Source organism: Hemicordylus capensis, chromosome 17, assembly GCF_027244095.1.
Source record: "Hemicordylus capensis ecotype Gifberg chromosome 17, rHemCap1.1.pri, whole genome shotgun sequence".
Taxonomy (NCBI): Eukaryota; Metazoa; Chordata; class Lepidosauria; order Squamata; family Cordylidae; genus Hemicordylus; species Hemicordylus capensis.
The window spans coordinates 16,165,468-16,177,968 of NC_069673.1; the positions used below are offsets into that span (position 1 = coordinate 16,165,468).

Here is a 12,501-nt window from a genome sequence, read left to right on the forward strand (position 1 = left end):
CTCGGCTCCTCTCAGAAGCCCGGCGGCAGGAGAGCCACCGACGGGCTCCTTCCTGCCTGCGAATGTGCGAGGGGGGAAGCTTCTCGGTCACACCCAGGGGGCTGAGGAGAGGCCCCAGAGAAAGGCCTGCAGGTAAAGGGTTATGCGAGGGGGCAGATGCCGCCCACGGCAGACTCCCACGGGCTCCGCTGAAAGGCCTGCCCATTGCATGCAACAAGATGCCCCCAACGCCAGGAGCGCTGCCTCCAGGAGAACAGCCCCGCAAGGTGCTGCTGCGCCCACATGCGGAGGGCAAAGCCTCCCGGGGCGTTCTCCTCTGCAAGCCCGCCTGAAAGGCGCAGGAGCGACAAAACTGACCCCCCCCACACACACACACCGTGGGGTGCTCTTGGGCAGCTCCTGTCTTGGCCCAGGAGAGCACCCGTGCGGATCATGGCCCAGGGGTCTCTTCCTCTTGCTACCCCAGGTGTGTGCCTCAAGCACACCTCTGGATGGGCCCCCTCGGCCCCTCTTTCCTGGTGCGAGCAGAGCTGTGCTCCGGGGGGCCTGGAAGGGCGAGACGGCGCCTTGGCCTGAGCCGGGGAGAGACAGAAGAGCCCAGGGCCAGCCCCCTGCAGGGACGCTTCCACCTGCCCTCTCTTTTTCAAAAGAGGCACCACAGGGCTCCCCATCAATGCCCCACAGCAGCGGCGGCGGCAGCGCCTCCGAGAGGAAGAGCACCCAGAGAAAGGGAGGCGCTGGGCCTCGCCTGCTGCCGCTCGGACTCCCTGCACACACTCCAGGGAGGCGTCTCCCCGGGGCCTGCAGGCCATCAGCAGGGGCAGCCGCTCAGCAGAAGGGGCCGCTTCTTGGGCTAAAGCTCATGGTCGCCCCATTGCGCTCGCTCTCTCGCTCTCTCTCAGGCGTTGCAAAGATGCAGAGAACTCACTCTGGGTCACCAAAGCAGCCCAGTCAAGCCAACGCAAGACACGGAGGGCCGTCGAGCGCGGCTTCCTCCCTTCGGCTAGGAATTCCACCCGCCCTCATCAGCACACGCACCGCTATTCACGCCCCTCCGTCAAGAGCGGCCTCCGCCACATCTGCACTAGCCATTCCAGTCGCCTTCAGGTCGGGTTCACTGGACCTCTCGGGCCCCCCCCCCCCAGCGAGCACCCACGGCCCCTGCCCTTTACAAAGGCCAAGGGGGGACCCCTTGCGGAATGGGCGGCCTCAGCCCCGAGGCCTGGCCTGCAGATCCGCGCCAGGGAAGAGGGCAATCCCGCGCCGGAAGGACTCCAGGACCCATAGGTGGGGGGCCTGTGCCCAGGCAGGCAAGCCAGCAGCCCTGGCCCACAGGAGCAGAGACAGGCAGAGGGAGCAGGCCGGAGGGCGGGCCCCTTGGAGGGGCTACACAGCCTCGCCAGCCCCATCAGCAAACTGAGCCCCTTTGGCCCCGCTCCGCTTCCGTGCTCACAATACAGCCAGGAAGCAGAGCGCGGCTGCCTCTGTCGGAGGGCCACCGTTGCCTGCAGACTGCTCACCTAAAGGACCCGGCAAACAGCCCCGGACCAGCCTGGCCGCAGTGGGGATGGTGCTTCACCGCGTCACGGCCCGACCGAGAAGCCAGCAGGCCCTTAATGAAAATCGCCCTCAGATTTACAGCCTGCAACGGCCACTCCACAGCCTGAGATGGTTAAGCTCCCCATGCCCTTGGACCTCCGGACTCTTTGATCCGTCCCCAGCAGGTGGCCTCTGACCCCTCCCTTCGCCTCTTCCGCCGCTGCCCTTGATCTGCAGGAGCCCGGATACTCCGCAGGTGATGCCCCAAATCCTCCCCACTGGCTAATGGAGAGACGGCCTCTCCGAGCAGCGAGGGGGTGCACGAGCGGAGCGGAAGGGGGGGCCGCCGGAGAGGCCTCTTCCGCCACTTAACCCCCAGACAAGGTCAAGACCAAGCCGCTCCCCTCAAAGCGCTCTTGGGTGACGAGGAACCCGGAGGTGCATTTCTAAGCAAACGGCTCCAGGCGCTCAAGGGGTCCCCGCGAGATCTGGGGAGCAGGGCTCACGCTCAGGCGCTCACACCGTTTCCGGATGTCCGCGCAGTTCGTTTCAGACCCGGCTCAGGTGGAATCCGGAAGGCTCCAGCCTGGATGCACATGGCGCGTCCACCCTGCCTGGATCCTGCCGCCCGGAACAAGACTCATTCCGCACAGAGAGAGAACCCTGCTGGGGACGCCAGTCTGAAGGCCAGAGGCGCCTGGGACCTCGGGGAGGCTCCCGTGACCCAGAGCCGAGCACCTGCGTACGCTGCGCCAGACTGGCAGCTCGGACCGGCAGCAGCTTGCTGTGGCTCTCTCCTGGGAATCGGGGGCTGGCAGATCCCAGAGACGCCCCCTGGGGCCTTCTGCACACAAGGCGTGTGCTCCGAGAGCGAGCCACTGGGCAACTGGAGAGAGGGCTGCTTTCCAGCGCCCACGGCCTGAAATGGTTCGGGGGGGGGGGGGCCTTTCCCTCTCTGCTCACCCCTTCCTCGTCTTCAAGAGCAGCCTCCGGGCACCCAGTGGGGAGTCGGAAGCCTGCTCCCCTGACACAGGACGTCTCCGCCGGAGCTGGGCTGCTTCCAGGGTCCAGGGCACACACACCCCCAAAGGTGTCCCCCGGGAGCTGCCCAGGGAGCCACCGCCGGGCATGCCTTCCAGCCACTTCCACCCGCTGCCGCCGTCAGGCCCAGGGAAGGTGCCTGAAGTTGTTCTGGCTGGAGAGCTAAGCGCGTGCAGGCATCCCAAGGCAGACACGGCAGGAAAGTGGCTACCGAGCCCCCCCTCGCTGGTGGCCCAAAGCAGCGCTAGGCGGGGCATGGATCCACCCCGGCATGCATGGGGCTAACACAGAACTTCAGCGGAGAGGACTTGACTCTCTTCTCTGCCGCTAAGCACCATCTCTCTCCCCTAATACGAGCTCAATTAGTGCCCTTAAGGGTGTTCCATTATTCATGCAAGAGCAGCCAGCCTCACTGAAGCAGCGGCTTATAAGACTCCCCCCCCCTCCTCCTTTGAAGTTGCGGGGGGGGGCCCTAAGTGGGAGCCTTGTCTGGGATGACTGACTAGGTGATGAGAGAAGGCCTGGCGAAGGCAGCAGGGCACCCAGCGCTGCCCTGGGCCCGGGAGGGGAAGCTCGGAAATCAGAAACAGGCCCTCCGACCAAAAACAGAGACCTCTCGCTCTCTCACCGGAGAGCCTTCCAGTCGCAGCAGATTAGAGGGAACAACCCAGGGATGCGTCTGATCTTGCTCACCTTCAGACAGCGTTGGTCTGCCGGCATTCGCCAGCCAATTCTGAGAGTGAAGCCGCCCAGAGAGTGGATACGGGGCGGTCTAGAAATGCCACCAACCGACCCAGCAGCCCCATTCTCCCCACACCGATGGCAACGCAGGGACAGGGCAAGGAATCCCCCCCACCCCCCCATGCCCCTTTCGGGAGTGGGAAGCACGCCACCTTGAGCACCACGGAAGAGCTGGTTTCAACTCAGGAGGCAACACTGCAAGGGTTGCGATGGGGGGGGGGCCCTACCTGGGCAACTCTGCCAAGTGCAAAAGAGCGCCAAGCTCTGGAGGGGAGACAAGGCTCGGGAAGGCAGCCTCGGCGTCAGAGAGAGGCATGATTCCCTCTAGGAAAGCAGGAGGAGGACTCCCCACCACCACTTTAAGAAACGGACGGCCAGGCGGAGCCAAGAGGAGTCCTGCACGCCATGCATCATAGGTCTGCTGCTGCTGCTGCTGCTACCAAGGTTTAGAGACCCATTTCTAACATAAGCGGTGGATGTGGAAAAGAAACAAGGTCCCCCACCCCCATCTCCAAAGGGCTCCCGATCTAAAAAGAAGGCCAAGGCAGACCCCCAAAGCAGCAGCCACTGGAAGGAGGCTGTGCTGGGGATGGACGGGGCCTGCCCTTCCTAGACGGAAGACGATTGCCACTTCCCAGAGGTGCCTCTTGGCCCCGTCAGCAGGGATTTCAAAGGGGGCTAGAGGGAAACCCAGGGAAGACGCCCACTGGCAGGACACCTGCTGGAGCCTCCAGGCGCAGCCTCTGCCGTCCCATCAGCAGAGGGCTGGGGCAGACCTCCGGGACTCCTTGCAGGCAACGCCGGTGCCCTGAGCCGTTCTAGAGCCATCCGACGTACAGACCGCCCCCTCTAGCCTGCTCTCCCGGCCCCACCCCAAGGCGCCTGGCCTTGGAGCTTTGATCTCCAGGCTGGAAGATCATGGCCCTTTCCCAAGAAGGGTGGCCCAGAACAAGGTCCGGCCGCACCTGGCGGGAATCCATCCAGGACTCGAGCAGACGGGAGGCGGTCTCTGAGTGCCGGGGAAGAGCAGGAAGGCCCATCACACACAGACAAAGGCTGCGGGCTGCTAAGGAAGCCGCGGGCAAAGCAGGGAGCAAGAGACGCCTAGACAAGCAGGGCCGGGGGGGGGAGCGCCCCAGCGCTTGGGCTACGCAGCATTTGGAGCACAGGAGGGCACCACGGCTGGTCTCTAGGACGGACCCACAAGGGAGCTTACAGCTCCAGCTCGACGGCAGCCACACATCTAGTCAGCTCTAGGCCCTCTACACGGCGGGAGCGGAAGCAGCGCACGGCCACCTATCCGTGGCTAGAAATGGGGCAGGGGAGAGGAGAGCTACGTGCTAGGACAGAAACGCAGACTCACAGCTTTGGAGAGGCGACTTCCATCCCTGCAAGTGGGGGAGGAAAGGGTCAGCCAAGAGGACGGCGTGTGCGACAAGAACAACAGGGCTGGGGAACTCCCTGCTTTCCACCCGTCCCTGCCGAAGAGCGCGTGGAAGCGGCACCCCAAGCCAGGATCAGGAGGAGACCCCGGTTGCCTGCGCCCCAGCCTACGAGGCTCACCCGGCACGGCCTTCCGGTCCCCCAGCCCACCCCAGCCCACCCTCCAGGGAGAGCCTCTCTCTCCGGCCTGCTCTATGCCGGCAGGACGAGCACATGGGGACGAGGGCGCCGAGTCCCGAGGGGGCAGGAGGGGCGCTCCCTGTCCAGTGTGTGCGGGGAGCAGCAGAGAGGCCTGCACAGGCTCCTGTTCTCGCCGCTTTCTTAAAACCCCGGGCAAGCAGAAGACTCCTGCAGCAAGGCCGCGCATGGCCCGGGGGCCTCTCCCTGACCTCCCGGCCTTCGGCTTGTGGGGAGCGTTTGGCCCACTCCACGGAGCATGGCCCACTGGCCACCCGCTCAGGATCCCTCCTCCTCCTGCTCAGCGCAGAGACCAGACCGCGGACCCTGCGGAACTGCAAAGACAGGCGGGACGCCAGGCCAAGGCGGGAAGCCGGTTTTTAGAGGGCCAGCCCTCCACCCCGTGAATCGGGGCATGGTCAGTTCCGCCGCTTCCGTGGGGACTGAGACGCACCCAGTGGCATCTGCAAAGACGCGTCGGGGAAGGGCAGACAGACCAACGCTGCTCGTCTCACTGTTGGAGCAGGGAGACTTTTCCAAAAGGGCCTCCCAAGAGCATCTCACCACACACCCTTTCTGAAGAAACTGCTGTGGTGGGCGGGGGGGGGAGGCGACTTGTGGTGTGCGCTGGGCCCCTCCCAAGAGGGGAAGGGAGGCATCGAGCTTGCTGGAAAGGCAGTGGGGCGGGGGGGGGATGGAGGCCAGGAGAGCCAGGCACAAGCACCTCCTCCCGGCTGCTCCTTCCCAGCGGGGTCCTGCAAAAGGGACGAGACCCCCACGGAGAGAGACCCCACCCAGCTATGCATGGAAGGAGGAGACGCCACTTACCTCCATCAGGCTTAGATGGATTCCGATGAGGTAGGGCATGGGCGCACTGCAAAGAGAGAAAGAGCCGGTTGAGACCAACGGCGGCAGAAGCCACAAAGCTGTTCCGGGCCGTTGCAAGAGGCAGCCCTCTGGCCAGCAGAGGCAGACCGAGAGGCAGCCCAGCCAGACACGGCCCTGGGGCACAGGGCCCCCTCCCCCCCCCCGGCCTCCCCCTACCCGGTCAGGCCCTCTGGCTCACCAAGGCCGGGGCGGCCTCCTGCCAATGGCAGCGAGGGTTGGCCCAGAGGCCCTTCACCCCGCTGGGATCCAGGGAGGCGAGACTGAGGGGTCTGCTGCACGCAAAGCTCACGCGCTGGACCACTCCGCTACGGCCCAGCTCCACACCGGGAGCCGCCACCTCCTGCCCACTGGTCCCTCCAGCCAAGGACGGGCTCTCTGGCCGGAGCCCTCCAGGTTTCCCAAGCAGAGAGAGCCGCCCTGGCCCTGCTGACCAAGAGGCGAAATGACCACCCCCCACCCCAAAACACTGATAGCACCCACACTATTCAAACGTAAGTGATACGCTACACCACACACACTGTATATTCCCAAAGCACGAAATGGGGGAGAGGCCGATGCACAGAGGGCAAAGCTCTGCCCCCCACCCCAGGATGTGCCCAAGAGACGTCCCGGAGGCTGGAAAAAGAGGGGGCTGGTCTCTCTGCAAAGCGTCAAGGCGGCCATCAGCGGGTGTCACACACACACACACAAAATATTTCCCTGTGTTAATCAACAATACTTTTATCCACACACAAGCTGGTGAAGCGAAAGAACCAGGAGTCTAGCTGGAGAACGGCCAGTCAGTCCATTTCCCTCTCGCTCCTGCTTGGCCTTTTGGCCTTTTATTTGGCACCCAAAGGGCCGGCACATCAGCTCAGGGGCGGGGAAGAGAGCCAGGCAGGCGCCCCTTGCCCAGCCCCAGGAAGCAGCAGGAGGCCAGAGCTGGGACGAAGCAGCAGCACCTCGACCGGCCTTCGGAGGCCAAACGCACCTTTGCAAAAGTTCACACCGCTTCAAAAATAGCTGTGTCTATTTGGGGGGAAACATTTATGCCACACAAATTAGTGCTAAATTGATTTATTCAGACAACTATAGTGTGCGATTACCACTCTAATTAAAGTTCACATCAGGCGAGGATAATCAGTCGTCGTGTTTGCAAGAGTGCAATTAGATTCTGCCTGGTAATTATAGGGTGTTCCCAGCCAGGCGGCAGCTCACTCGGCTGTCTCTGGTTCTCCCCGCCCGGCCCGACTGCCGCTGAGAAGCCTTTCCGGGACGGGGCGCGCCCGCCAGCCCGGGCTCTGCCCCTTTGCCAGGCAGCCAGCAGGGCCCTCGTCCTCCGGGGCCCCTGCCTGGCGCGCTCCTGACAACTCCTCGCAGCCCCGTCACCCGAAGGCAGAGCGGCAGCCTCCTCCCTCCTCCCTCCGCGTGTTAATTGCAGGCGCACAGCCCATTAGGCAGAGAAAGGGCGCCCGCTGGCCGTGCAAATGACTGGGAGCTGGCCCTTCCGGCACGGCGCGGCACTTGGAGGGTTCATTTCTCCAGGAGATCATCGTTTTCAGATTCCACTCCGTGTCTCCTCGACACAGGGATGTACTTAACATTTAAATCATCCGCAGAGGAACAAACCTCCTTGAAAGTTACATCTCCCAGGCTGCGGCCACTTCCCTCCGAATGCTAGTTATCCCCCCTTCTGGCTCCTCACGCAGGCGGCCGGCACGGGAGAGCCTCCCTCCTCCCTCTCCACCCTTCTCTTCTCCAAAAGAGCGCAAACGGGAGAATAAAGCTATCAGCCAGATGCCAACTGGAGAGCAATCATGGGTGACGAGGGGAGCCACGGAAACGTATTTGGGGCGATAAAGTTAAAGCCTCCTGAGATTATCGCATCTCCTGCTTGGGAGTGGAATTCCTGTTTGAGCCACTGCGGCCCCCTTTACAAACCCACGCACACACCAGGAGATGAAACAGGCACTAACCCTGGGATCTTTCCTGCTGGTGGCTAAAAATCACGAGTGGGCCTCGAAAACAAGGGGGAAATGTGTGGCAGAGAAGCCAGAAAATCACACGTCAGCACACCTGCTTGTAGGACAGAAACGGCTACCGGTCTACGTTGATAAGAGCCCTACTCAAGGCCCCCAGATGTATTCCTAGTGCTGACGGGCTTGCAGAGGGTGGAACCCAAAGCATGGATCTCAATTTTCAACTACTGGCTTTGGATCCATTTCCCCCCTCTGGGCTGATTCCCGCTGGACTGGCCGACAGGTTTCAATCTTCCTGGACACAAGCATTGCTGGCAAAACTCTCATTACTTGGCTTCGCTTTAGAATATTTGTCACTACTGGGATATAATCAAGCCAAGAAGACCCTCCAACAGAGGATCTTGGACACTGAGCATCAACATGACCTTGGTGTCATCCTGCAGACCATAAGAGGGCACTTTGGCGATCACAGCCAGGGACTAGCCAGTTCTTTATCGTCACTCTCTTTACCCAGCCATCAGAGAGTGCTCCCCCCGCCAGCCCGGGAACCCCCAGAAGTCCAGGCTGAAGTGCGGCAGCATACCAGCCTCCCATTCCATCTATGGGGTGCCCTCCAAGCCAGAAGCCCGCCGGGCCCCTCAGGGTGAAATGAACAAGGAGCAGCACAAAGCTCCCGGGGTGGAGGAGCGCGGCCCAGGAGCAGCGGGAACCGCCTCGCGGGCCAATGGCTGGCAGGGCTGCTGCCGCCAACGAGGGGAGGGGAGGGGCTGCGCTTCAGGAGCCCGACTTCGGAAGGGGGCGGAGGTTTACGGGCCAATGTGAGCGGCGGCTCGAGCGAGGAGGAGCGCCTCGTGCAGGCAGGGGTGAGGGGGAGAGCAAGACACCATTATTGATTCTCGGCCACCTCCTCCATGTATGTCACTAACCAATGTTTTTGCCAACGGGAGCCTGTAATCACGAGGAGGAAAGCGCTGGGTCCCCCGGCATCATTGCCTTTTGTTGCCACTCATTTCCCCTCGGAGGCCTAAAGCAGCAGCCACCGGCCGCTTCCCCCGGAGCAGGGCCATCCCCAAACGCGCCACGAGGGGAGCCCTCCGCCCAGACCCCCTCTGCCCCCGGGGCTCTCAAGGGCAAGCGGAAGGAGAGTGGGGTGCCGGGGGGGGATTTAGGGGGCGCTTCTAGGTCCCACACACCTGCACCACAGAAGACTGGCTACAGCTGCTCTGTTAACGCCGGAAATAGAGCCCCCAGCCGCCTCCCCCCCCCATATGCTCAAGGCAAGTGGCCAAAGAGGGGAGGCAGTCTGCCTTGGGCTGCTCAAAGCTTTGCATCGATTTAAAAATGAGAGCCACGGGCCAGTCCGCAGCCATGCGGAGAGCGGTGCTTTCCTGGGGTGGCCGAGGCTTTGCAACAGGCCACTGCTGGCAACACCCCATGCTGACATCATCCACGCAGAGACAGGTGTTAGCATTTTGGAGCAGTCGGGCGGGGTGTGTGTGTGTGTGTGTCTTTTCCTGCAGCACAACTGGTGGCCCATACACACCTGCCAGAAAGCTGGACCCAAATCCGCCAGGGAGTGAGTCAACCCACAGTCTTGCCTTTTCCCTTGGGGGGGGGGTCAAGCAGACTGTCCAGATTCTTTATTATTTTTAAAGGGCAGGTGTGAGTTGGTGCCTATACGCACCCATTGGTCTTTCACCTTCCCCCCACCCCAAAGATTTGAAACCTGCCCCGAGGCGGCGTACTGGTGAGGCCACGGACACTTGCCAAAAGGTGCCCATCAGAGCCACAACACAACCAGCCGCAGGGGAAGAAAGACCTGGACCTCCTGGCTTAACCCAAACCCATGTAGAAAACCTGCGAAACGGGTGACGGCAGAGGGTGCTGCCCCCGCTATTGAAACAGCACAGCCGTCCGACACCCGAGGAGAGGTGAAGGAGAGAGCCAGTGTGGTGTGGTGGTGAGAGAGTAGGACCAGGGCCGGGAAGACCCGAGTTCAAATCCCCATTCAGCCATGGAACTCACTGCATGACTCTGGGCCAGTTACATCTCTCTCAGTCTAGCCTACCTCACAGGGTTGTTGTGAAGATAAACATAACCATGTACACCGCTCTGGGCTCCTTGGAGGAAGAGCAGGATATAAATGTAATGAATGAATGAATGAATGAGGGGGCTGGTCTCAGTCACTAGGCCACAGCTGGCTAAGAGGAGAGCTGCAGGGGCAACCTAGAATGACAAGGCAGGAGTGAGGGAGGACCGCTGCAAGTTTAGTGGGGGGCCCCACAAGCAAGAAGGGTAGCCCCCCGCTCTGCAGACATCTCCTCACCACCACCACCACCACCATTTACTGCCTTGGGAGCTGATCTAACAAAAACCACAACAGGGACAGCAAAGCAACACATTTCTCAATTGGAGGGGAGGATTAAAAACCGACGGACAAAGCAGGGCTCTTACTGCTGAGCTCCTCTGGACTCATTTGCCAGGAAAAGGCAAGGAAAGGGACAGGGAAAGAGCCTCCTCTATAATGCTCTGACTTTACGAGCATGTGCCATAGGAACATTTGCTGGCCTAATACTTAAAAGGCCTCTTGTACTCTTAAATTAGGCCATGACAAAGACGTATCTCTGAATCTGCCACTTAATATTCACACACACATTTTTCGACAAGAGATTTGAGCAGCTGCATTGTTTGAAAAACCCAGGGAAATCTGCAAAAACCCAGCTCTGGGAAACGGTGGAGCAGCCTGGAGTGGGGACAGGGAGACGGGGGGCAGGAGGAGGGGGAGGAGAGAGGTTGCCTCACCAGCAGTAGTCCAAGAGGTGCGGGGGCAGGACGGGGATGTAAACGTGTTGCCAGAACATGGGGTACAGCATCGCGGCGGACCCGTGGACGCAGGCCGTTAACTGGAAGGACGAAAGAGGAGACGGTTACCACGGCCCGGGGACACGCAGGAGCCCGAGGAAGCCCATCCCCACACCCTCCCCGGACCCCCCCCCAGGAGGCAGAGAGCAGCAGGGTCTCCCCCAGGGCCGGCTTCACCACACGCCAAGTGGGAGAGCAGGGGGGGGGGTTGCAGGAACTGCACCCCACCAGTGAGCTCTGGAAACGTCCTCTAGCCTGGCAGCTCCATCCCAAGACCCGCGGGCAACGGCAAGGGCTGGGGAGGCGGCGTCTCTCCCCAGTGTGGTCACCCTCAGCCATGCCTCCAACCCGATCCGGGCCCCAGCCAAGACGCATCAGGACTCTGAGCTCAGACTGCCCAGGAGGCTGCCTCCGGGGAGGAGGGGCAAGATCCTGCGGGGGCCCTCAGCAGAGACCCCCGCCAGCCCCTTCACCATCACCCCCAAGGCCTACGGAGTGGCACCAACAGCAGGCTCGGGGGCCACAGACCAGAGGCCGCCCATCCGTCAGGCGTGCTTGGAAGGAGGAAGCAAGCCCTCTGTGTGTGTGTGTGTGTGTGTGTGTGTGTGTGTGTGTGTCGGATCTGGGCCCTGAGCAGGTACAGGAGATGGTGGGTGGTGGGCAGTTATCAGGGTCACTGACAGCCCCCGGCTGCCTCTCCCCGGCCCAATTAAGCTTCCCTGAAAGCAGCCACCATTCCTCCCGGTACAGAGCCAGCTTTTGCCCTCCGTCATCGGCTTGTTTTAGACATGCCAGTGCATGCAGAAAGGAGCCCGTTAACAAGCGCTGGCTGCGAGAGGTGCGGTCCTCACCTTCCGTGCGAGAGACTCGGGAGCGGTGTGAGCTCCTGCCGGGAGTAATGGGGTGGGCTGGGAGGCATCCAGCGGCTAATGGCGTGCGCACTCAAGGCGGGCTATAATTCCGCGCTTTCGCCCACCAGTGCTTTGTGGCCATAAATACTGGCTTGCCTTACACCGCGGAAAATTAGCCTATTTGAATAAGAAAAGCTTATTGTTGGTTTCTCCGCTACCTTGTTCAGGGGCTGGGTAAACACCGCAGAAGGTGATCGTGCCATTCAACCCAAATTGGCTGCTGACAAAAATCCCCAGATCAGGGAACGGGAAGGCCACCGAGCGCACGGCTGGTCCATGCTCAGACCCAGGAGGCATTCCCCGGAAGCCCCGACGCCCTGCGAGGAAGCAGCCCAAGCGCTGCTCCGGGAGAAGAGGCACCGTGGAGACCTCGCCTCCTATCCGAAGCAGGCCGCCTTTGAGGCACCTGGCAGCATGTCCGAAGCCCGTCGGGCCGCATGCCTCCTGCCTCCCCTCAAGACGCGCCCCGGCTGCTGCGGCAGGCACGGGAAGGGGGCCACTGCGCGGGCCCCCCCCTCACCCGGAGCGAAGGCGGGAAGCCTGGCACTCACTCGGAGCACCCGGGGGGAACTGGCAGGCGCCCAGAACGGGCAACGGCACGGCCGTCAAGCTGCCCGGCTTCCCGCTTGGCTCACGTGAGCAAACCTCCTGGCTGCTGAAGGAATGACCGGGCTTCACTTGGGACGCTTGCTGGCCGGACGTCCTGCAGAACCCCAGTCAGGGCTCTCTGCTCCATCCCCTTCAGGGCTGCATTTTAATTCAGGGAGGGGAAGCCGGCAAGGACTCTGGCGGATGCCCACGGATGTCAAGGGGAGGACACTCTTGGGCCGCCCCGGCTGCTGGGCACGGAGCAGGGCTAAGCCACCTCCTGATGGCACGATGCCCTCTCCCTCGTGGCCACGGCAAGCAGCCGGAACCAAGGGCCGCCCTCCAGTTGCTGC

General features: G+C 62.1%; 1 protein-coding gene across 1 annotated transcript in view; it reads right to left on the reverse strand.

The window, feature by feature from the left end:
• DENND1A (DENN domain containing 1A) overlaps nucleotides 1-12,501 on the reverse strand; it is a 172,045-nt gene that overhangs the window by 54,800 nt on the left and 104,744 nt on the right. The window contains 2 exon segments of the mRNA XM_053282016.1: nucleotides 5,770-5,815; nucleotides 10,590-10,690. Of these exon segments, the coding sequence (XP_053137991.1) occupies nucleotides 5,770-5,815; nucleotides 10,590-10,690 (147 nt within the window).